General features: G+C 43.6%; 1 protein-coding gene across 4 annotated transcripts in view; it reads right to left on the minus strand.

Annotated features, from left to right (window-relative positions):
• tll1 (tolloid-like 1) overlaps positions 1 to 26,861 on the minus strand; it is a 345,702-nt gene that overhangs the window by 172,604 nt on the left and 146,237 nt on the right. For 2 of the 4 annotated variants that reach the window (XM_087978135.1, XM_087978181.1), the window contains exons 5-7: positions 25,877 to 26,029; positions 11,362 to 11,403; positions 3,285 to 3,402 (exon numbers count right to left, since the gene is read on the minus strand). In XM_087978135.1, coding sequence (XP_087834261.1) covers positions 3,285 to 3,402; positions 11,362 to 11,403; positions 25,877 to 26,029 — 313 coding nt within the window. The remainder of the gene's footprint in view (positions 1 to 3,284; positions 3,403 to 11,361; positions 11,404 to 25,876; positions 26,030 to 26,861) is intronic. The other 2 variants (XM_043698500.2, XM_087978260.1) reach the window with 2 other exon arrangements.

Below are 26,861 nucleotides of genomic sequence, written 5' to 3' on the forward strand. Positions count from 1 at the left end.
ATTCCAGCCTTTCCCTAAAAAATATGGCTTGGCTAGCCCTGCACACACTAACCATATGATGGTCATGGGCAGTACATAGACTGGGTAAAATGGCTTGGTAACAAGCTGAATTGATCCTTAATTATTTATTTAAATAGAAAGAATACTACTGATAATGGCATCCCCCACCTAATGCATTCTGGGGACAGTTCTGTGATGGAAAGGAAGGTGTAAATTGGGTGACATTCATATTTTGCACGCAATCCATTCCCCCTTCCGGAAGTGTGCCTTAAAATCCAGCCTCAGCTTCTCTTGTCTCCTTTACTGTCTTCTTGACTCTCTAACTTCAACGGTAGTTAGACTACCAATAAGAAATAGATGCACAAGTAGGCAGTGGAACCTCCCAGCCTGCCCCACACTCAGCAAGATCATATTGATTTGCCTCTTGACTCCTGTTTTGTGCCAGCTCAGCAAGCAGTTAACTCCCTAATTTTTCAAAACTTACAGAGTAGTAAGTTTAATTTGAAGAACGCTATAAACAATTCCTCAACAACAAGTGTTTGATTTCAGAGAAGGCTATACAGGCTGACCAAATGTTCAGAAGTTAGCCCAGTAGTCTGAAGGAACAAACCAACAGCTAACCTGGCCATGGATCAGTTATTTAAATAATGTTGTTGAAGGGTCCTTCCCACCAGTTGGTACAAATTGTCCAGTGTGTTTTCATGTTGCAAATCAGGCGCTGGGGTAGACCAATATCACAGAATGTCCCCAGAACAATTAAGGAATCCTTATTTAAATGCCTTTTGGTCACTGTTTTACATACTACCAATACGCTTCCAGGCACCCAATGAGCAGTCTGATCCAACTTATTTCCACCACAAAGTGAATATGCACAGTCCATCTGCATCTACTAGACCAAGGCTTCCCAGCATATGGATCAGGAGTGGGGTCACTGGTGTAATTTTGAGGTCAGGAATTCCCAGACATGGAGTTCTTCTTTCCTTCTTTCTGCCCCATACGCTTTCTCTCCTGCATTATCTCCTCTCCCCTACACTCTCAGCTCTTATCAAGGGGTTGCAGCAATTTTAGAACCTTAATATAGAGCCATAGAGTGGAAAACGTTTGGGAAACACTGGGGTAAATGTCTGAAAAAAGGCAATGTATCAGTTAATTCCTCACCCTAGTGCGAAAGGGCACAGCCGTTGATGTTCTAATTTACAAAGTTCTGGGTAACTGATCTTTGCCAAAGCAGCAATTTAAGAATGAGAATTGGCCATGGGACAGGAAGAAAATAAACAATTGTTTCTGTACACAACATGATTCTATCCCCACAACAATTTATATGTGTTTACACATCACGTGAAAGTGGATTCAGGTTTGGTAACTATACACAAATGGTAAAATTGCCTGTCAGCATTGATTAGTGGGAAACAAAGAACAGCAAGTTAGTCAAGCTATAGACTAAGCTTTAGATTAGATTAGATTACTTACAGTGTGGAAACAGGCCCTTCGGCCCAAAATGTCCACACTGACCCACCGAAGCACAAACCACCCAGACCCATTCCCCTACATTTACCCCTGCCCTTAACACTACGGGCAATTTAACATGGCCAATTCACCTAACCTGCACATTTTTGGACCGTGGGAGGAAACTGGAGCACCCAGAGGAAACCCACGCAGACACGGGGAGAATGTGCAAACTCCACACAGTCAGTCGCCTGAGGCGGGAATTGAACCCGGGTCTCTGGCGCTGTGAGGCAGCAGTACTAACCACTGTGCCGCCCACTTTACTGAGCCAAGATCTCACAACAGTAGTCTTAAGGAGTATTGAATAAGGACCAAAAGCTTATAAATTTGTATTATTTAAATGCCAGAGCCTAAAATGCCACCAGGGTATTAACACTTAACATATTTGTCTGATGCCCTTTTCTCTATAATTTTAAATGTACATTTTAATGAATTTAATGAAATAAAAATGCTAACTTGCTGAAATTCCACGAACAACATTTATATAAAAACATGTCAAGGTGTTTGTGCCTTGGTAAGCAACAGTATAATTTCAAGTCCTCGGATTCATTTTCTAACGCTTTTTGCAGATTCCATAACTAACCCATTTTTCTTCCTGGCCTGTGTAGTTCAGTCATGCAAAACATTGGATTTGATGCTAATACTCTACACCATGCCAAAGCCCAACTCTTAGTATTGCAACAAGAATTACACAACCATTAAGACAGGCCTCCTACCAGAAGCACCAAGTTGCTGCAGCTGTGCTTCAGAATTTTGTAACAGTCCCACATGTCTGCAGAAGTACTGGCAGAGAATCTCCATACCTATAGTTTTTTTTTTCTTCTGGACAACAACTTATGGAATGTCATGCAAAAGTTGAAAATGCGAAGTTAACTACCATTCGTCAAACAGATGCGGCACAAAAGAATATCTTACCATAACTTCTTCAAATTAAATTGACTGAGAATAACAATTGTACGAACTGCAGGTTGTGCCTCCAAATAATCAATCAATCTACCACTCCCTGCTGCATCGGAGCAAAATACAGCATGAGAGAAAGAGGGAGGACAATGTTGCATTTTTTGCCAAAGGAACTTAAAACTTGGTGACCACATTTGACTTTAATATGGATAAGGGATTAAGTTTAGGTATTCCATCTTATATAGTCATAGAACAATTAATTTGCAAGGACCATGCAATTGATTTTATTTATTGATAGCCAATAATATTTCTCGATCTCTGGTCAAAATCTAAAATTGCGTGCACTGCTTAAAGTGGAACATGTGCAGTAAATGCAAGTCAAATGTGAGTGTCATATCCATATGGTGCCAGGTTGAAGTAGTGCCCCATGATTCATCTAGTCCGTGCAGGAACATGTAGTAGTTTATTTCAAAACCTATTTGTAATCATGGTTAATTCCACTTCATGCTGTCATTTTGATCAATGGTGTCAGGCAAAGATCAACAAATTGCTGACAGTAAATCATGCCAGCACACTCATTTTATGTTTTTGCACCTTGCCAAAACTATTTCTTTTCAGCTGCACAGAATAAAATAAATGGTAGCGAAAGGGATTATAGCTGAGAAAATCCCAAGAAGAATGGCTAAGAGATGCTTGCTAAACAGATTTTGGCCACTTGTCACAAAGAGGTCTCTGTAGTTCTTGGCCTTCTTTTAAGCAGCTTAAATAATGCTCTGAGCTAACATTACAGAACACATAATGAATTTACACCTTCATGCATACGTGGTCAGGCCTATTAAAAATTTAAATTGCTAGCAAAGGAAACAGCTTTTGCTTACCCGCAAGGCCTGTATGTGAAGACAATGTAACTCTCTTCATCTACTCGCTCAATGAAAGTAACACATGTGTGTTTCTCCCAATGCCGCATGGCCTGTTTGAACATTGCCCGCTGGCTGCCTAGAGGAATCAGATCACTAGTTGAGAAATTGTATCACATTTTCCAAACATTAGCAAAAGACACTTTAGAAAGCATTTCTTTATAAAATCAACTAAACTCACCATACCACAACCCCGTTTATGCTGGAGTGAACAGCAGATATGTAGTACAATTATACATTTTGTTATATAAAAAAAACTGCTCTTATGTAATTGTGATTAGATTGACTTTGTGCTTATAATTCTTTGCAAACTTGTTGACATTGAGACACAAAGTGCAATGCAAAATTGTGCCATCAATGGAGACAATTTCACGTTGACACGTTTCGGCTCTAACATAAAAATATTTATGTCAATTGTGGTTAGGGTGGGACAGAGAAGGTGCGAGGATGGAGAGGAGAAGAGAGAGGAGGAGAAGGAGGGAGGAGGAGAAAGGAGGAGAAAGGAGGAGAGAGGAGGAGGAGAGAGGAGGAGGAGAGAGGAGGAGGAGAGAGGAGGAGGAGAGAGGAGGAGGAGAGAGGAGGAGGAGAGAGGAGGAGGAGAAGAGAGGAGGAGGAGAGAGGAGAGAGGAGAGAGGAGGAGGAGAGAGGAGGAGGAGAGAGGAGGAGGAGAGAGGAGAGAGGAGAGAGGAGAGAGGAGGGAGGAGGGAGGAGGAGGAGGAGGGAGGAGGAGGAGGAGGAGGGAGGAGGAGGAGGAGGAGGAGGAGGAGGAGGAGGAGGAGGAGGAGGAGGAGGAGGAGGAGGAGGAGGAGGAGGAGGAGGAGGGAGGGAGGAGGAGGAGAGAGGAGGAGGAGAGAGGAGGAGGAGAGAGGAGCAGAGAGGAAGAAGAAGAAGGAGGAAGAAGAAGGAGGAGGAAGGAGAAGGAGGAGGAAGGAGAGAGGAGGAGGGAGGAGAAGGAGGGAGGAGAAAGGAGGAGGAGAAGGGAGGAGAAGGGAGGAGGAGGAAAAGGGAGGAGGAGGAAAAGGGAGGAGGAGGAAAAGGGAGGAGGAGGAAAAGGGAGGAGGAGGGAGGGAGGGAGGGGGAGAAAGGGCAGGTCAATTCTCAATTTATTCTTTAAAAACTTGCATTTTTGTAGCACCTTTCATGGTTGCCAATGAAGTACTTTTGTAAAAGTAGTCACTGTTGTAACAGAAGAAATGTGGCATGATATCTGCACACCTCAAGCTCCCACAACCAGAAACTTGATAACGAGATACCACTTTCGTGACCGTGATTGAAGCAAAAATTTGTTCACGCATCAGCCTTAGCCACCAATACCTCGCTCCACCCAATATCCAACAGGAACTTTTGCTTTGCATGCAAAGGGGCTATGACTAAATATCTCATTTAAAAAATGAGAACTCCAACCACACAATCACACTGCATTGGAATGTCAGCCTTTGTATTTATGCTCGAGTGGGGCTTGAACCTGTGACTCAGAGGCAAAAACAAAACAAAGTCACCTTTCATTCAAATAAATTGTAATAAACTTTCATTTAATGTTACCAATTTAGAGGAAAAAACATTTTAATGATCCTTCATAAGTGGCAAGGCTGATTTAATGATGAATCTTTTTGAAAAGTTTTCCTACATTCTTTTATATTGCATTCATTTTTCAGGAGTACTTTTGGAAGTGGGATGGTAAACATATTTCTCAATGCAAAGAACACCAAGCATTCAAGGTGGTTTCATTTCCTGTCCCTGAATATCACTGACAGCAAAGATAAATAGTTGCCACTGGAACCACTTGCCATCTGTTCTGACATTTTATTCTATCTGTCCATTGTCCAAAGATATGATTTTTCCATTACTGATCCAGAAACTAGGCTCGGCACTGGCAAGAACAGCAGCATGAATGCAACTTGCAAAGCCTGTAGATGCACAAGCCCTGTTGCGTGTACAGTAGGTACATTGTTCCTGTGGTTTCAGAATACATCAAACTTCCAGTGCAAATAGAATATAAACGACGCTATTTATTCCATACATTTCTTAAGGCTATTTTTTTGGTTTTCAGCAGGAAAAAGAAAACGGTCAAAATTTAAGACAGTCCAAGTAGGCTATGGATTGTCATTTCTAAACGTGAACACTGCAGAAAGAGAAATAAACATAGTCACCTCCCAAATTCTGACAAACTATTCAAATTCTTAACATAGAATGCATTCGGTAGCACCAGCATTTAACTGCAACTCTATAACCTTAATATGCTATATAGCAGAATTGTTTGCCTGGAATCATACAGTCATAGAGATAGATTAGAATGGTGTTGGAAATGCACAGCAGATCAGGCAGCATCCCAGGAGCAGGAAAATCGACATTTCGGGTAGGAGCCCTTCATCAGGAATCAGAAAAGGCTCTCCTCATCTCTCTACAATTCCTGATGAAGGGCCCCTGCTCGAAACATTGATTATCCTGCTCCTCGGATGCTGCCTGACCTGCTGTGCATTTCCAGCACCTCTCTAATCTTGAATCTAATCTCCAGCATCTGCAGTCCTCACTTTCACCCAGTCATAGAGATATACAGATGGAAACAGACCCTTCAGTCTAATTCACCCATGCTGACCAGAAATCCTAAATAAATCTAGTCCCAATTGCCAGCATTTGGCCCATATCCCTCTAAACCATTCCTGTTCATATACCCATCCAGATGCCTTTTAAATGTTGTAATTGTACCAGCCTCCAACACTTCCTCTGGCAGCTCATTCCATACATGCACCACCCTCTGTGTGAAAAGTCTCCCCTTAGGTCCCGTTTAAATCTTTCCCCTCTCACCCTAAACCTATGTCCTCCAGTTTTGCATTCCCCCACCCCAAGGAAAAGACCTGGTCTATTTATCCTATCCATGCCCCTCATGATTTTATAAACCTCCAGAAAGTCACCCTCCGACACTCCAGGGAAAATAGCCCCAGTCTATTCAGCCTGGAGACCATATAGGAAGACATCCATGATTTAATGTTTCCAATGATGATAATTTAGATTTGAAGTATTTTTGGAGCTTTACAGTCACTATCCTCAAAATTATACTCAGAAACGTAGAAGGAGTGGGCCATTCAGCCCCTCAAGCCTTTTCCACCATTCAATGAAATTATGGCTGATCTGTGGCCTAACTCCATATACGTGTCTTAGGCCCATATCTCTTAATAGCTTGGCTTTACCCAGTTGACTCAAAATTTGCTAGAACTTGTCTGTTTTCTGTAACTTCGACCTGTCCCATCACCCTTCAGCTCAAAGTTACTTAGAGTCATAGAAATGTACAGCACAGAAACAGGAACAGACCCTTCGGGCCAACTTATGTATGCTGACCAGATATCCTAAATTAATGTAGTCCCATTTGCCAGCACTTGGCTCATATCCTTCTAAAGCCCTCCTCTTCATATACCCATCCAGATGTTTTTTTAAAAGTTGTATCGTACCAGCCTCCAGCAGCTCATTCCATACACGTACCACCCTTGGTGTGAAAAAGGTATCTCTTAGTTCCCTTTTAAATCTACCCTGCAATTTGCTAAAAGTATGAACTGATAATTTTACTGAGCTGTGCACTTCATGGGATATTTCTTCCTGGGTACAAGGTGCTGGATGATAGATACATTACTAATGGTAATAATGCATGTTAAAGCTGCTGTTATTTTGTAATTACAAATCTAGGTCACCTGAATGGGACTAGTGGAAACGCCACATTTCCACCGCTAGTAGCCTATCATTGACATTAAGATACTCCAGGGACAATAAATGCTGAGACCCAGAGACAAATTCAGATTCAAGTTACTTTTGAAGTTACATGAGCTCATAACTAATGCTTCTTAATGTTTTGCAGGCAGACTTAACTGAAATACTTCTGTATGCTTTGTGTAGGCCAGCGAAATAATTCCAATATTGAAAAGCTATCAGCAACTGTGAAGGGCATAAGGCTCCAGCAAAATAACTCCTCAACATATTTTAAAACAACGGCATATTGTGGATCCGGGTGACAATGTCAAAGGACAACTTCATCAGAACTGAGAAGTCAGTGCGAGAGGACCATCTCAAGAAATGGCTCTGCAACATAAATGGAATAGGTAAAAACAATGACTGCAGAGGCTGGAAATCAGATTCTGGATTAGAGTGATGCTGGAAAAGCACAGTAGTTCAGGCAGCATCCGAGGAGCAGGAAAATCGACGTTTTGGGCAAAAGCCCTTCATCAGGAATAGAGGCAGAGAGTCTGCAGGGTGGAGAGATAAATGAGAGGGGGTGGGGGTGGGGAGAAAGTAGCATAGAGTACAATAGGTGAATGGGGGTGGGGATGGAGGTGATAGGTCAGGGAGGAGGGTGGGGGAAGGTAGCAAAGAGTACAGTGGGTGAATGGACAATCAACCACACCGCCCTGTGGCCCAACATTTCAACTCCCCCTCCCACTCAGCTGAGGACATGGAGGTCCTGGACCTCCTTCACCGCCGGTCCCTCACCACCTGACGCCTGGAGGAAGAACGCCTCATCTTCCGCCTCGGAACACGTCAACCCCAGGGCATCAATGTGGACTTCACCAGTTTCCTCGTTTCCCCTTCCCACTTCACCCCAGTTCCAAACTTCCAGCTCAGCACTGTCCCCATGACTTGTCCTACCTGCCTATCTTCCTTTCCACCTATCCACTCCACCCTCCTCTCTGACCTATCACCTTCATCCCCACCCCCATTCACCTATTTTACTCTTTGCTACCCTCCCGGCAGTGCGGGGTTCCCGGACTATAAGGTTAGAAGCTGTGGGTGGGAGATCTCCTCAGGTGATGGGGTTCTGTATGGTCTGGGAGGTGATGGTTTGGTGATGGGGGGGTTGGGGTCATGGTCGAGGGGGTGGTGCCTTCGAGTTGGCGTCTGGTTTCAGCGGTGTAGAGGTCACGCATCAATGAACTTAATACACGCCATGACATCGAACACTTCTTCCGCCGCTTCTGCCTCCGAGCTTACTTTTATAATCAGGACTCCCACCCACCTTCCGAGGACCCCTTCGCCCACCTCCAACACACTCCATTCAGCTGGACACCCCGTGCTGGCTTAATACCCACCCTCGATCTCTTCATTTCCAACTGCCGCCGGGACATTAACCACCTCGACCTGTCTACCCCCATTCCAACCTCTCACCCTCACAACTCACAGCCCTCCACTCCCTCTGCTCCAATTCCGACCTCACCATCAAGCCAGTGGATAAAGGGGTTGCAGTTTGGCACACTGACCTCTACACCACTGAAGCCAGACGCCAACTCGAGAACACCTCCTCCTACCGCTCCCTCGACCATGACCCCACCCCCCCATCACCAAACCATCATCTCCCAGACCATGCACAACTTCATCACCTCAGGAGATCTCCCACCCACAGCTTCCAACCTCAGTCCCGCACTGCTTGGTTCTACCTCCTTCCCAATGTCCACAAGCCTGACCACCTTGGCCCGACCCTTTGTCTCAGCATGCTCCTGCCCCACTGAACTCATCTCTACCTACCTCGACACTGTCCTATCGCTCCCCACCCCCCGAGTCCAGGAACTCCCCACATACGTTCGAGTCACCACCCACGCCCTCCACCTCCTCCAAGATTTCCATTTCCCCGGCCCCCAATGCCTCATTTTCACCATGGATATCCAGTCCCTCTACACCTCCATCCGCCATGACCAGGGCCTCCAAGCCCTCCATTTCTTCCTCTTCCAAGGTCCCCAACAGTACCCTTCCACCGACACTCATTCGTTTGGCCAAACTGGTCCTCACCCTTAACAATTTCTCCTTTGAATCCTCCTACTTCCTCCAGACCAAAGGGGTAGCCATGGGCACACGTATGGGCCCCAGCTATGCCTGTCTCTTTGTTGGCTGCGTAGAACAGTCCATCTTCTGTAGTTACACCGGCACCACTCCCCACCTCTTCCTCCGCTACGTTGATGACTGCATTGGCACCACCTCATGCTCCCGCGAGGAGGTTGAGCAATTCATCAACTTCACCAACACATTCCACCCTGACCTTCAATTTACCTGGACCATCTCTGACGCCTCCCTCCCCTTCCTGGATCTCTCCATCTCTATTAATGACGACTGACTTGACACTGACATTTTTTACAAACCCACTGACTCCCACAGCTACCTGGATTACACCTGTTCCCACCCCACCTCCTGCAAGAAATGCCATCCCGTATTCCCAATTCTTCCACCTCCGCCGTATCTGCTCCCAGGAGGAGCGGTTCCACCATAGAACACACCAGATGGCCTCCTTCTTTAGAGACCGCAATTTCCCTTCCCACGTGGTTAAAGATGCCCTCCAACGCATCTCGTCCACATCCCGCATCTCCGCCCTCAGATCCCACCCCTCCAACCGTAACAAGGACAGAACGCCCCTGGGTGCTCACCTTCCACCCTACCAACCTTCGCATAAACCAAATCATCCGCCGACATTTCCACCACCTCCAAAAAGACCCCACCACCAGGGATATATTTCCCTCCCCACCCCTTTCCGCCTTCTGCAAAGACCGTTCCCCCTGTGACTACCTGGTCAGGTCCACGCCCCCCAACAACCCACCCTCCCATCCTGGCACCTTCCCCTGCCATCACAGGAATTGCAAAACCTGCGCCCACACCTCCTCCCTCACCTCCATCCAAGGCCCCAAAGAAGCCTTCCAACATCCAAAGTTTTACCCGCACATCCATCATTATCATTTATTGTATCCGTTGCTCCTGATGCGGTCTCCTCTACATTGGGGAGACTGGATGCCCCCTAACAGAGCGCTTTAGGGAACATCCTTGGGACACCAGCATCAATCAACCACACCGCCCTCCGGTCCAACATTTCAACTCCCCCTCCCACTCAGCCGAGGACATGGAGATCCTGGGCCTCCTTCACCGCCGCTCCCTCACCACCTGGCGCCTGGAGGAAGAATGCCTCATCTTCCGCCTCGGAACACGTCAACCCCAGGGCATCAATGTGGATTTCACCAGTTTACTCATTTCCCCATCCCCCACCTCACCCCAGTTCCAAACTTCCAGCTCAGCACTGTCCCTATGACTTGTCCTACCTGCCTATCTTCTTTTCCACCTATCCACTCCACCCTCCTCTCTGACATATCACCTATTGTACTCTATGCTACTTTCTCCCTACCCCTACCTTCCCCCCATTTATTTCTCCACCCTGGAAGCTTCCTGCCTCTATTCCTGATGAAGAGATTTTGCCCGAAACGTCGATTTCCCTGCTCCTCGAATGCTGCTTGACCTGCTGTGCTTTTCCAGCAACACTCTAATCCAGAACATAAATGGAATGTCAGTCTGGACAGTTCTTCTAGACAGGAATGGAAACTTTTTGGCACTTCTGGCACGTTCCCATGAAGGAATGCAATGAAAGAGTCACAAACCATGCAGGAAAGCAGATGTGCCAGGTCCCAACTTTATGTCAGAAATTATTTATGTCATCTTAAGGGAAGGAGTCTGCATTGACTTTGGTCTGTATTGGATCCTCCGTTTCCAGTCCACCTTGGCAACTTGCTGTTGCTCACAGCTCAGTGTCATTTCTGTTGGCAACACTGAGGGCCATCTTCCATTCTTCGCTCCTCAGTGCTGGCTTCTGCCTCTGTCACGCAATTGCAGGTTGCCCTCTGCTATCTCAGCTCCTCCTCCTCCATGTTGCATTCTCCACTGTGCATCAAACCCATGAAATGGGAAGTCAAATCTGTCCCCTGAAGGAGCTGATAACAAGTTTGTTCATGGCCTTAAGCAGCCAGTTAAGTAGTCAAAGTGGGTACCCTCTTCAATCAAAGCAGCCTGAACATGCCTGTTTCACATTGGAAAACTGGCACATTCGACTTTGAGAAACAGCAGTAGCCTGAACTGTGCCTAAACTAGCCCTAACAGTGCAAAATCCATAGTGGTGTCTAACTCAAAATAAAGGAGGTCTTGGGTAGAGGGTGGAACCGCATCAGAAAGTCCATATTCCCAGCCTCACAAACAAAAGAGCGAATAGCTCATTAACAGTCATATGCCATGTTAAATTAGCTCTACTGACCAATTGTGGACGTGGATCCTATCCGGAGGGATACAGCCACAACTGTGAAGACAGAAATGACATTTTATTTAAAGTGACTAAAATAGAACCCCTTCAAAAAATGAGGTGAGATAAGAGTACAGTGATAGTAAACAACTTGGCTCCAGGAGCATTATGGTCAAGTTCAATCATTTCTTCAGGAACATGGATTCCCATCATGAATGAGTAGCTAGTGATAAAGAGTTAGGGCCTGGCCAATTTTCTCTACAATGTCCATTTGCACTGGGGCCAGTGGCCTGAGTGAGGTCAGGCAACACAACACAAACTGAGTATTGAGTCTAAATCTGTTGTAATTAGACAGTTCACTTACTGACTGACTAAACAAGGCAGCAAGCACTGGAGAAGCTCATAATTCTCTCATATGTTTGATGAATAAGACCCAATCAACTTTTGGTCAATAAATGCACTGAAATGTTAATTTAGACTTAAGTAAAATATATGAAGCAGCAGTGATGTAAAACTGAGCAAGTCCCATTCAGACCATCTTTTCAACTGCTGCAATCAGCACAGAGGCCCAAAGTAGGTAACAGACTGCCTGTATCTTTCAGGAATCAAGTCCTCCTTAATTTGTAAGCCACAGTCCTATCGTTTATACCCACAAATTTAATGGGCAATTTATTTTTCATAGAACCCCTACAGTATGGAAATAGGCCATTTGGCCAAACAAGTCCACACCGACCCTCCGAAGAGTATCCCACCCAGATCCATTCCCCTATGCATCCCTGAACGCTATGGGCAATTTAATATGGCCAATCCGCCTAATCTGCACATTGTTGGATGGTGGAAGGAAACTGGAACACCCGGAGGAAACCCACGTTGACACAGGGAAAATATGCAAACTCACACAGACAGAGACCAGAGGTTGGAATCAAACCAGGGCCCCTGGTGCTATGAGGCAGCAGTGCTAACCACTGAGCCACCTTGCCCACATTATTCATGTCTCAACCTGTTTTGTTGCATTATACAATAAAAGAGGTACCACAGCTGTGAGCATTAAATTATTTTTGAGAGGTCAGCAGCAACAGGAATGCTGCTCCTGGCTCCACAATATTATATAAGACTAGATTTGGTACCTACTAAAATCAGTGACATGGCATTGAGGCCTGGTTTTACAACGGATTTAAAACTACCACTGATAAAATTGAGATGTTTAACCATCCAGTAGTCAAAATCATTGAAACCAAATTATTCATCGACTGAAACGCTCTCTCAGTTTCACTTATTGCCATATTTCAGGCCTGAGCGCTATGAGCATCGATATTTTACTTGCAGGGATATTAAATTTTCTAAATGGTAGCCATGTAGATTTCAACTTGAACAAGTTATTCTTGACTGCAGAGAAATATTGGGGTCTATAATGTTTATACTGGCAGTAAATAACAAACAAGGCACATTAAGAGGCCACACAGTGGCTCAGTGGTGGCACTGCTGCATCACAGCACCAGGGTCCTAGGTTCGATTCCAGCCTCGTATGACTGTCTGTGTGGAGTTTGCAAATTCTCCCTGTGTCTGCGTGGGTTTCCTCCCACAGTCCAAAGATGTGCATGTCAGGTGAATTGGCCATGCTAAATTGCCCATAGTGTTAGGTGCATTAGTCAGAGGGAAATGGGCCTGGGTGGGTTACTCTTCGGAGGGTCAGTGTGGACTGGTTGGGCCGAAGGGCCTGTTTCCACACTGTAGGGAATCTAATCTAATCTAGTATTAAAAAGTAGCTTTTGAACTTAGTCCATTAATATGCATTGTATCATTGAGCAATAGTCTTCAAGGAGCCTGGATAATAACTATTCACTAATACCACCTGAAGTTGTTTATAATTTCCATAAGCACTCACCAATGAAATTTAACAGGTGTCTCTTCAAAAACAATTCAAGCTTATTGTAATAAAAGAGATATGACTGTTTTTATCAATGCTGAAGTATAATCTCTGGGGTCACCAAAGAGCTAAAGGCCCCAAATCTATTTCATTCTGACACTACAAGTGAGCAGAATCTTTTGTACCCAGCTGGCTAAACTTGTAGAGAATGTAATTTAACACATAGCTAGAGAAAGCACTAAAGGAGCACAGAAGTTACTTTTGTGCAAGCTGCGTGTTTGATTCTATGCAGGCCTATTCATCATATTAGTGGGAGTTTTCTCGAGAAAAATGGGCAGTATGTGTGTCAAGTAAATAGTGGAGCTTATTCCTCATTACCCACACCTCCGCACACCATTTTTTTTCTGGAAAATATTGTTTAGATTTCTAAAAGACCTTGTTTCATTAAGTCAGTGAGTCAGACTCCTACATGCTGAAGGCAAATATGAAATGAAATAAAGTGGCAGTAGGCACCTGTTGTTTTAATACCTTATTTATGTTAGAGCATCATGGATGACAGATCATTTTCAAATTATTTGTAATTTAGTATTATATGGGTGTTATAGGGTATTTTTCATAATCTTGCATAACTGCCTGTATGAAATTCCTGTTTGTGGTTTTACTCCAAACATGATTTTCACAGGTTACACCACACCCATACAGTCAGAGTGTTTATACAGGTCAACCATGACAACACTGCATTGCTAGCCTGTAAGGATGGACTGAGGACATTACACCCAAACTAGTAAACACAACATGGTAGATCATGAAGGTGTCCTTGACTAGCTACAGTTTCACCATAAAGTGCCCAACTCCAGAGAACTTCAGTACTTCCCAGGAGCTGAAAAATTATGCCATGTTCTTCGTGACTGCAACACATTATCAATGAGGATGAGCACCTCACCAAGACCTTCCCCACACCTCCACTACTTGCCTTTAAACAACCGCCAAACCTCAAACAGATCATTGTTCGTAGCAAACTGCCCGGCTCTCAGGCCAACTCCATACAACCCTGTCACGGTGGACGCTGCAAGACGTGTCAGATTGTGGACACAGATACCACTATTATACGTGGGAACACCTCTCACCTTGTACATGGCAGGCACTCATGTGACTCAGCCAATGTTGTCTATCTTATACGTTGCAGGCAAGGATGCCCGGAGGCATGGTACATTGGGGAAACCGAGCAAAGGCTACGACAACGGATGAATGGACACCGCACAACAATCAACAGACAGGAGGGTTCCCTCCCAGTTGGGGAACACTTCAGTGGTCCAGGACATTCAGCCTCGGACCTTCGGGTGACCATCCTCCAAGGTGGACTTCGGGACAGGCAGCAGAGAAAAGTGGCCGAGCAGAGGCTGATAGCTAAGTTCAGTACCCATAGGGAGGGCCTCAACCAGGACCTTGGGCTCATGTCACATTACAGGTGATCACCATTGCACTACACACACGGACACAGGTACACACAGACACCCACACACACCCCCTTATAGACACCCACACTCACACATGCACCCCCTCACAGACTTAAAACAGTCTGCACTCACTACACACCTACCTACACACCTACCTACACACACACACACATATTTTGTGGGGTGAATTTGTACTTGCAGAGTTACATTGAACTTTGCTCAAAAACTGCATGAATTTATAGAATCAATCTAAACATCATGGCATAGACAGGACACAGGGGGCCAATACCTTCAACATATTGACTAGCTATCACCATTGTTAACAGCTAACCCAAGAATGCAACTTTAAAAAAAAAGGTTTTGTGATTTACACGTGAAAGAAGTGAAACTATCACTGTATTCCAAGAGATGAAAGGCTTAACAGACAATCAATTCTTCAATGTATAATTTCAGTTACATCACACTGTAAACTTTTGCTATAAATTTTGTGTTACAATCGAGCCCTCCACTATCACCTGATGAAGGAGCGTCGCTCCGAAAGCTAGTGCTTCCAATTAAACCTGTTGGACTATAACCTGGTGTTGTGTGATTTTTAACTTTGAACTCCAGAGAAGTCTTTGTGCTCCTGGCATAATTTGCTTAAATGATTGGCATTTTTTTAATCTGTAAGAGACAATGGAACACCGCCTCAGAACTTTGGTGAGGCAGATGAGATCATCTGCTGCACCTCTTTTCATGGGGGAGCAAGCCAGTTCTAGAAAGACAAAACGTGTTGCATGCCACACATGAAGTTTTCCTTGCTGGTGTTGTAAGATTATCTCTTCTGACATCTTGTTTACAAAGCTGATGGCTCCTTTGGAGCTTCTGAAACCAGAATCCGCTGCAGTGTTGAATGTCTGCCTACATTTCATGCCCCTCTGTGATTTGTTCATCAGCTGGAGATTCCCACTTGTAGAAAGGTAGGAAGTAGGAGCAGGAATGGTTCATTCTACCCTCCAAGCTCATTCCATCATTCAATTTGATCATGGCTGATCATCAAATTCAGTACCATGTCCCTATTTACGCCCAAACTGTTCAACCCCTTTAGCTCTAAGAACTATATTTAACTCTTTCTTTCAATGTTTTGACCTCAAACAATTTCTAGTGAATTCTACAGAATCATCATTCTTTTCATCTTTTTTCGTCATTTATCATATGTTTGCTCACTCGACTTGCCCAAATCACAGTGAAGCATTTCTACATTCTCCTCTCCTACCCAGATATTTGTTGTCTGCAAATGTGGCAATATTTCATTTAGTTTCTTGTTTACATTATTAACATATATTGTGAATAGCTGGGGTCCAGCACAGAGATCTGCAGTACCCCAATAATTACTGGCTGCCACTCAAAATAAAACCCATTTATTCCCACTTAGTTTCCTGCCTGCCAAACACTCCTTTTCCCATGTCAGTACACTACCCCAATCATGTGCACTTTACATTTTACATGCTAATTCCTTATGTGGGACCTACTCGAAAGCCTTCTGAAAGTCTATGTAAACCACATCCACTGCCTCGCCTTTATCAACTCTACTAGCTACATCCTTGAAAAGTTCCAGTAGTTTTATCAAGCATGGTTTCCCTTCCATAAATCCATGCAGACTCTGTTTGATCCTGTCGCTATTTTCCAACTTCTCTGCTATTATATCTTTCATAATGCACTCTAACATTTTCCCTATTACCAATGTTAAGCTAACCAGTCTATAAATACCCTGTTTTCTTTCTGCCTTTTGTTTTAAAGAACGTAGTGAGGTTACCTTAACAATTCATAGGAACTGCTCCAGAATTATATAATCTTGAAAGGTGACCACTATTGCATCCATTATTTCGAGGGCCACTTCCTCTTTTACCCTGCTATGTAGATTATCAGGACCTGGGGATTGGTCAGCTTTTAATTCGATCAATAACCCCAAAACCCATTTAGCTAATACTGATTTCCTTCATTTCCTCTCTCTGATTAGACCTTGTGTTTTCCAACACTTTTGGGATGTTATGTGTTCTCCTTTGTGAAGACAGAACCAAAGTATATATTTAATTGAGATGTCACCTCTTTATTCCCTATTGTAACTTCCCTGTTTCTGACTATAAGGGCCCAACATTTGTCTTCACTCTTTTTTCTGTTCACATACTCATACAAGCTTTTCCATGTATGCTTCCCATAAGTTAAAAATAAAGTCATAAAAATGTTAAGGAATTACATAGCTCTTTTGACAAGATAATTGATTTGGAGCTTTCAGCACCTCACTAGTCCCTTAGCACAGGCAGCACCCTGTATAGCATATCCTGAAGAATTTCCATTCTATACACAAACCCAAGCCAGCGAAGCCTTCTTTTCTTGATTAGTGCTAACTCACTTGGCATTCTCGTCCTAGAAAGGATTGTTTCATTTGTTATTTTGTCTCTACATGTGATGCCAAGGATGCATTATAGACACAGGAAATAGAAATTGATAAATGCGTATTTTGTGGCAGACCAACAGCAGCGTGAGGATACACGCCTGGTAATTAAACATCTTCAAGTTTGCCAACCTGCTTGATCTTTGTGCATGCCTGTTTTATTCGCCAGGGTTGATGGTTGCCTTTGTGTTGTGCTTGCTCAGATTTGCATCAAGAGACAGGTTGCCTGTTGCCTTCAATCCAAGATAGCAGAATGTCATGACTGTTTCTAGTGGAGCTTTGCTGTATTTGATCACAAGCAGCAACACAGCACCTTGCCTCATAAATACAATTTTCTTGACATTAACAATAAGTGATAATATGACACAGGCAGTTAATAAGTAACCATGAATCTTTGAGTAAACAATCATAATTCTATCCCCTGAAGTAAAAAATATTTCTGTTTTCTAGCATTTCCCTTAGATATCTAACTCACCTTGTTGCTGATTTTGCTACATTTGAAACAGTGTTTTGCTGTTTGGAAACCCATATTATCACTGGATAACTGGATCTAGAACTTCTAGAAAAATCTGTAAACGTACTATGTATTTGATTATACTTAAATAATAAAGGGCAATAATGATACAAATCAGAAACAGCACTTTATCTCTTTTGCTCTACAAAAGTTTCTGAGTTCTACCTTGCACACCCAATATTCTCTTCTCTGTGGGTGGGAGAATCCACATCTCCATTTTCTCACAAACTAACTAATAATGATTGCTACGACTGTTAATTTTTTTTTTCATTTTAAGATGCTTTGCACTTTACAGGGACAATTCAGCAAATGTGATTTCCAATTCAGAATCTTAAGAGTCTAGCATATTGCTTGTCATGTACTCTTGGCAATGTATGTTTGTAAAATCATAAGTAACCACAGACTAATGATAGTTCAGAAGTTCTAATGTCTTAGCGAAAGATCCTGAGGTAACACATGTGATACTGCTAGAAGCAAGAGATACATTTTCAATCATGCAAAGTGCAGCCATCCACAAAGAAACACGTGGATAAAACCCAGACAAGGACACCATATGTCAGCTGGAATAGAAAATATTTCTCTTCTATTTGAAAGTAAGAGAGAATGAACAATGAGAGACAAAAGAGAATGGGGAAATTGTTTAAAAAGCTGTACTTTCTTGCTTACATTTCAAATTGGACTTTGCTGACCTAAAGACTGGCCACTGCCTATCACCTGACACAAGTATACTATAATTTCGGGAAAATTCAAATCACATGTTCCCAGAACAACACAAACAGAATCTCATATACATTCCATGGCATCGAAGCCAACACAAAAGAATATGGAGAAGCTCAGCAGGTCAGGCAGCAAGTTTCTCCAGCATTTTCTGTTTTTAGTTCAGATTTCCAGCTCCATAGCATTTTGCTTTTACAAAAGAAAATGACAAACTACACTTCGTCAGCTGATGCAGAGAATGATGGGAAAAAGTTGAAACTCAAAAGTGTGAAAAGGCACTAATCGCTCACTATTTATTTTGTGCAACTAAAAATGTTTTTGGCCCAAGGTATAAAATTAAAAAATACTGCAGAAACCTAGCAGGTCTGGAGAGGGAAACGGAGTTAAAATTTGAGTTCATTACAATTCTTCTTCAGAATCAAAGAAGCTAGAATATTAAGCTATTGCTAATTTCTTTTTTTGGGGGGGGAGGAGGAGGAATTAGTGGAACAGAGCAAAAGATACAAAAATCATACAATGTGGAAACAGGCCATTCAGCCCACCACTGAGTTTGCAAAGAGCATCCGAAACAGACTCACCCCCATAACCTATAACCTACCCTAACCTGCATTTCCCATTGCTAATCCACCTAACCTGTATATCTTTGAACTATGGGAGAAAACCCACACAGACACAGGGAGAATACACAAACTCCATGCAGACAGTTGCCCCAGGCTGGAATTGAACCTGGGTCCCTGGTGCTGAGAGGCAGCAGTGCTAACCACTACTCCACCATGGAATGCCAATGGTAGTGGAAGACAATAGCAAACAAAACAGGAGCTAAGGCACAACAGTAAAATTGTCAATAAGCAACTTTTTTTGGTGATGTTAGTTAAAGGATAAATATTATGCAAAATATTTGCTCTTGTTCAAATATTACCATGAAGTCTTTTATAGCCACCTCAGAAAGAAGGCAGCCTCTGTTTAACCACACATCTAAATTAAGAAAATCTCTATTGGTTTGTGACAGTATTCAAAGCTCGGGATTATTTGTTTGCAGGAATAGGAGTGGGGCACTTTTACACATACAAATATCCAGCAAAAGAGCTCCAAATGGTCTGACACTTTGTGACTTCTGTTGTGGAGACAGAAGTAAATGTAATTTCTTGATGTTTCATTTTTTCCAGTCTGTATGCAAAGGTTTTTTTTTCCAGTTTTGAAATATACTGTGATATCATTTGTGCAAACCATGTGTTTGTGAAGTCCAATTATTAAATGACCCTCAACAAACTCTCTTCAGGATTAAATAAAAGTATGATTTATTCATGTATTAAAACATCAGGAGATGATCATCATAACATGGGTTCATGTGTGCACATGTGTGCTTGGAATATGGAAAAAGAAAGGAGTTTGCAGTTAGGAGTAAGCTTTCTTAAAAAAAAAAATCAAAGGTTTTTTAATTAATTCACATGACTTTTTCCTCCTTGTCCAAAAAGTCAGTGTCCAGTTAAGGTTCCTTTTCATAGATGCTCGGATTTAGAGGATATAATTTACTGAATTTGCAGCATTCCTTTTAAAGTTGAATTGTCAGCATCAGGACAATGGCGTACAGGCATTGCCATGTTTCAGGTAACGAGCTTTCTTGAAAGAACGAGGTTTCAAAGGATATTTAGACAAGAAGCAGACTGAGCAAAACCTGGAATCTGGTTATGGTGTCACAGTTAGATTCTTAGTAGAATAATGTTAACAGTAACTAGATATTTTACCAGACTAATACAAATGGGGTTCAGGGATTATAGTTAAACTCTACAGAGAATAGGATGGTTTTGGTCATATGACAGGCCATTAAGGAATTAGTTTTAGTTTAATATACATTTCACCAGTAATACATTTCAAGAGTACTTCATTAGCTGTAACATGTTTTGATATGTCCTGAGGACATGGAGGAACTTTATAAATGAGAGTTACTTTTATGTTTGACTTGATCCTGAATGGCCCATATTATTCCTACAAAATTGCTCTCAGCAACTGGAACATGTCCTTATCTGTATCAACAGCTTAATTTATCTACGTATTCTTCGGTGAATGCCATGAAACACAATTATGCAATAATAATGAATGAAAATTAATGTAACAGAATGAAAAACTGAAACCTTAATTTAATTTGACAAATCTGAGAGTTTAAGCATGAAAGATTTTTTTTGATATTGAGTCAAGTCATAAGAAACGCATAATGAGAATGAATTCTATCATTCCACATTGATAGGTGATGAATGTTGACAATCATGAATGCATGCTGGCAAAAAAAAACTCAACTTCTAATTGCTCCTCAGGAGCAGCACTTACAAATGGACAACACAACTCCAACTCATGCAGTTCTCGGTTTAGTAGAACCTCATCAGGGATTTAGGCAGTTAACAAGATTGGTTGGGCATACAACATTTTTAAAAGGCTGCACGAGGCCTGGATATTTAAAAGAAATTATTTTAACATCTTGTAACCAGCAGCTGAAAGAAGATGCGAGGGACTGGTTCTATCTGACAACTACCATTAGCGCACTGCTTGTGGGTCAGAGGAGCACAGTGTTCCCATCAGCTCACCAAGTTTTCCCAATTATCCATTTAGCATCCTCATGCCCACTAACTGGCAAACATCCCCACCTCAAAGTCAATCTCCCTCCACTGCCCACTGTCCAGTTCCACCCCGACTGCTGTGATGTTCAACACCTTCACTGTCCAACTCATTCCAAGCACTAGGACATCTGACGCTCTCAACCCTCCCAAAACCCCAACAAGATGCTTGGTTTCCACCGCCCCTACCAAACACCCTTTGTTGTCAAATTCCAACAGCTGAACCGACACCCGTAACCCCTGTCATCTTCTGACCTCCAGAGACCATACCCTCTGCTGCAAAGTTGTACTTAATTCCAATTCACTCACTGGCTAATTTGAAGCTTGATAATGTCACCGTCTGTCAGGCAGCAAGCCTATTACAAAGATCACAATCATCTCCTGCCATTAAATTCAGGAGTGCTGCAGGAAATTTGTACGACCAGGTTTCACATCTGCAAATCCTCTACCTTTAACTGTTCTAACCTCAAAAATGTGAATCAAGCCAAAGCATCAGTCCCAAAGCTTTAATCATTAAGTCAGAGTCAGTTGCAGTTGGTGCAGAGATTAGTTTACTTTTGGTTAGCATCTACTTAAACCAATTAAGACCAATCAAAGTGAAGGAGAAGGTAATGAAGTTCAGGATAAAATAAAGAAATAGAATATAAAAGAATTATCTAGGAGAAAGTAAGGACTGCAGATGCTGGAGATCAGAGCTGAAAATGTGTTGCTGGAAATGCGCAGGTCAGGCAGCATCCAAGGAGCAAGAGAATCGATGTTTCGGGCATGAGCCCTTCTTCAGGAATGAGGAAGGTGTGCCAAGCAGGTGTGCCAAGATAAAAGGTAGGGAAGAGGGAGTTGGGGGAGGGGCGTTGGAAGTGTGATAGGTGGAAGGAGGTAAAGGCGAGGGTGATAGGCCGGAGTGGGGGTGGGGGCGGAGAGGTCAGAAAGAAGATTGCAGGTTAGGAAGGTGGTGCTGAGTTCGAGGGATGGGACTGAGACAAGGTGGGGGGAGGGGAAATGAGGAAACTGGAGAAATCTGAGTTCATCCCTTGTGGTTGGAGGGTTCCTAGGCGGAAGATGAGGCGCTCTTCCTCCAGCCATCATGTTGCTATGGTCTGGCGATGGAGGAGTCCAAGGACCTGAACGTCCTTGGTGGAGTGGGAGGGGGAGTTGAAGTGTTGAGCCACGGGGTGGTTGGGTTGGTTGGTCCGGGTGTCCCAGAGGTGTTCTCTGAAACGTTCCGCAAGTAGGCGGCCGTCTCCCCATTATAGAGGAGGCCACATCGGGTGCAGCGGATGCAAGAGATGATGTGTGTGGAGGTGCAGGTGAATTTGTGGCGGATATGGAAAGATCCCTTGGGGCCTTGGAGGGAAGTAAGGGGGGAGGTGTGGGCGCAAGTTTTCCATTTCTTGCGGTTGCAGGGGAAGGTGCTGGGAGTGGAGGTTGGGTTGGTGGGGGGTGTGGACCTGACGAGGGAGTCATGGAGGGAATGGTCTTTTCGGAATGCTGATAGGGGAGGGGAGGGAAATATATCCCTGGTGGTGGCGGAAATGATGACGGATGATACAATGTATATGGAGGTTGGTGGGGTGGTAGCTGAGGACCAGTGGGGTTCTGTCCTGGTGGCGATTGGAGGGGCGGGGCTCAAGGGCAGAGGAGCGGGAAGTGGAGGAGATGCGGTGGAGAGCATCGATCACCTCTGGGGGGAAATTGCGGTCTTTGAAGGAGGAGGCCATCTTGGTTGTACGGTACTGGAACTGGGTCTTTCTGGGAGCAGATGTGGCGGAGACGAAGGAATTGGGAATATGGGATGGCGTTTTTATAGGGGCCAGGGTGGGAGGAGGTATAGTCTAGGTAGCTGTGGGATTCGGTCGGTTTCTAGTAAATGTCCGTGTTGATTCGGTCACCCGAGATAGAAATGGAGAGGTCTAGGAAGGGGAGGGAGGAGTCTGAGATGGACCAGGTAAATTTGAGGTCGGGGTGGAAGGTGTTGGTAAAGTGGATGAACTATTCAACCTCCTCGTGGGAGCACGAGGCAGCGCCGATACAGTCTTCGCATAGAGGAGGAAAAGGTGGGGGGGGGGGGTGCCAGTGTAGCTGCGGAAGATGGACTGTTCCACATATCATACAAAGACACAGGCATCGCTGGGGCCCATGCGTGTGCCCATGGCTACTCCTTTGGTTTGGAGGAAGTGGGAGAATTGGAAAGAGAAGTTATTCAGAGTGAGGACCAGTTCAGTCAGTCGAAGGAGGGTGTCAGTGGAAGGGTACTGGTTGGTACGGTGGGAAAGGAAGAAGCGGAGCGCTTTGAGTCCTTCATGATGGGGGATGGAGGTGTACAGGGACTGGATGTCCATGGTGAAAATAAGGCGTTGGGGACGGGGGAAGCGAAAATCATGGAGGAGGTGGAGGGCGTGGGTGGTATCCCGAACGTAGATGGGGAGTTCTTGGACTAAGGGGGACAGGACCATGTTGAGGTATGCACAGATGAGTTTGGTGGGGCAGGAGCAAGCTGAGACAATGCGGGTCATATTCCCCTCCCCTCCCCTATCAGCGTTTCGAAAAGACCACTCCCTCCGTGACTCCCTCATTAGGTCCACACCCCCCACCAACCCAACCTCCACTCCCAGCACCTTCCCCTGCAACCGCAAGAAATGCAAAACTTGCGCCCACACCTCCCCCCTTACTTCCCTCCAAGGCCCCAACGGATACTTCCATATCTGCCACAAATTCACCTGTACATCCACACACATCATTTACTGCATCTGCTGCACCCGATGTGGCCTCCTCTGTATTGGGGAGACAGGCCGCCTACTTGCGGAGCGTTTCAGAGAACACCTCTGGGACACCCGGACCAACCAACCCAACCACCCCGTAGCTCAACACTTCAACTCCCCCTCCCACTCCACCAAGGACATGCAGGTCCTTGGACTCCTCCATCGCCAGACCATAGCAGCACGACGGCTGGAGGAAGAGCGCCTCATCTTCCGCCTAGGAACCCTCCAACCACAAGGGATGAACTCTGATTTCTCCAGTTTCCTCATTTTCCCTCCCCCCACCTTGTCTCAGTCCCAACCCTCGAACTCAGCACCGCCTTCCTAACCTGCAATCTTCTTCCTGACCTCTCCGTCCCCACCCCCACTCCGGCCTATCACCCTCACCTTAACCTCCTTCCACCTATCACATTTCCAACGCCCCTCCCCCAAGTCCCTCCTCCCTACCTTTTATCTTAGCCTGCTTGGTACACCTTCCTCATTCCTGAAGAAGGGCTCATGCCTGAAACGTCGATTCTCCTGCTCCTTGGATGCTGCCTGACCTGCTGCGCTTTTCCAGCAACACATTTTCAGCTATAAAAGAATTATCTAAACGTAAGAGATTGAAGAATTCATTGATGACTTGAATATTCACAGAACATGTCCTTCAATTAGACCATGGCATATCCAGTAAAAATTGTGATATTATCATACTTGTATAAACATAAGCATGAACCAAAGTAATGTAAAAATTAGAAGCGAGAGCGATGTAAAGTTAGACAGAAGCATTTGTGGATCAAACTATAAAATACTGTTGTTATTATTCTTACACTGCACAATAATCTGCAATAATAATGGAAATGTCAAAACGCAGTATTAATTAACCAAGCAGCAGATGAGGAACATCCGTTAGGAGAAGAACTGTTTTGGCAAAAGCAAAGCCCAAGTTCAAATTGTTAAAAGTACTTTTGTCGTATTTACACCACAAGTTTCATGGAGCTCTCCTCTCCAATCAAAGAAATTATTAGGAATAGCAATTATGTTTTATTCAAAACAGGCAATAAATGTATGAATTGGGCTCTTCAATACCCCGATATGTAATAGCACGATCAAGGTCTGAGCTATACAGGAAGTTTTTCTACAACATGATGGTTGCGTCCTTGTGCAACCCCGCGGTACAGAAAAATCACACTTTAGAAACAGTGCTTAAAGTGTTGATGTAATCGTGTCACAACCAACGAAAAGTTTTAAAAGTTCATGCTTTAGAACCAATGTTCGCAATTCGTCAATCGCATTACAGTGAAATCACGTTAACAAAACTTGTGCTTTAGCAGAACGACCTGTAATTTGAAATCCATCTTTTTCACTCTCAAGGAATGATCACATTGAACATGAATGTTTCTTTTCTCATCCCATCCAAATGGTGCTGAAGCTATTGTCTTTCCATTCTTCTCAACTAACTGATGTGTGGCTATCTTTGAACTGTTTCTGTTACATATACTTCAATGACACATCATGTAGTGTACCGATACAATGAGTCACTGCCCAACGCTTCCTTTGCAAATTCATCTTGTTTCTTTGGAAATTCATCTTCTTTCCCCTTGCATTTGGTTCAATTGAAACAAACAGGAAACAACCTGTTCCAAGGCCCCCAAAAATCAAATCCAGTAAGTAGAAGAACAAAGTGCAGCCCACAAGAACAAATGTCTGATGTTTTCTGCCTACTTTGAGAGGAACCATCTGGTCTCCTTATGGAACGACTGAAACCGCAGCATGTGCAGGGTGATGACTCACCTGGGTCCTACTGCTCTAAGGCACCATAACAGAAATAAAGGCTTTGTATCTATCTTTTGAGCCAACAATTTTTTTTTTTTGTGAATTACAATTAGCATCAAGGACTGTTGTGCCTTTCAAAATGCAATTGCATTGATGTTATAAAAAACCAAAAGCATTAAAATTACATCTATTCATTATAAAAAGTACATAATTCAGAAACTGTCATTTAGATTCAATTGATCTTCTTTCCCATTTTGGGAAGTGGATAAGCATTACATATTTGTAAAAAATCTTATCAATGCAAAGTTAAAAGTAGCAATTAACTAATATTGATGATCCCAAACAAAATAATGCATAAAGTCACAAGTGTATATAGGACGAATATTTCAGTAAATTACAAGTAAACATCAGCAACACCCACCAGTAAAATTGCCTCCAATGACATAGGGAATGACACCCCCAGGCCATATTCTTTCAGCTCGTGATGTTGCAGCTCTGGGAACTCTATTCTTCTCAATTCTCTTTAAGGCTTCTGAGTTGTTCTTTTCTCTGTTGGTGGCATGTTGATCACTGCCTGCAAATATTTATGTCAACATAAAAAATACTCTACACATGAATATTTTGAGTGAGACTACATCATTGATCAACATGTCATCTCTGATTAAATTTTTGTCTATCTTCAACTACACAATAACAATTAGTTTAAATTAGTTTTCCAAAGAATTGCCTCCTCGCATTGTTTCTGAAGACATGTCATCGCGCTGTACCTCTGTCCTGACAATAGTGGCACATTGGTCTTTTTAACAAATTTGGAAAAAGTTAATTGGTTGTGAGACGCTTTAGGCATTTTTGAACTTGTGATAAGGTACTATATAAATTCAAGTATGCTTTCATTTCCATCTCATGGAAGTAGCCTTTTTAAATTTGTGAGCTGCTACAGCAAAAATCAAACACGCTATTCTGAAGCACTCCATTCCAAAGGGCAATATTTTATAGCCCGCCCCCCCATTCATGTATCTTCAACTGTGGAGACACTAGGTGGGCCTAATCTGTCATTTTCTAAAAATAATTAGCGGTCAATTAAGCTTATCATAAAACCAATTGACTCATTATTCACCTGCCCATGTAAGAATATGGTTAGAGCTGAAAATGTGTTGCTGGAAAAGCGCAGCAGGTCAGGCAGCATCCAGGAAACAGGAGAATTGACATTTCGGGCATAAGCCCTTCTTCAGGAATGAGGAAAGTGTGTCCAGGAGGCTAAGATAAAAGGTAGGGAGGAGGGACTTGGGGGAGGGGCGTCGGAAATGTGATAGGTGGAAAGAGGTCAAGGTGAGGGTTGTAGGTCAGACTGGGGTGGGGGGGGGAAAGAGGTCAGGAAGAAGATTGCAGGTTAGGAAGGCGGTGCT

This window comes from Chiloscyllium plagiosum, unplaced genomic scaffold, assembly GCF_037043375.1.
Source record: "Chiloscyllium plagiosum isolate Xiang-an unplaced genomic scaffold, Cpla_swu_hap1 HiC_scaffold_1, whole genome shotgun sequence".
Classification (NCBI taxonomy): Eukaryota; Metazoa; Chordata; class Chondrichthyes; order Orectolobiformes; family Hemiscylliidae; genus Chiloscyllium; species Chiloscyllium plagiosum.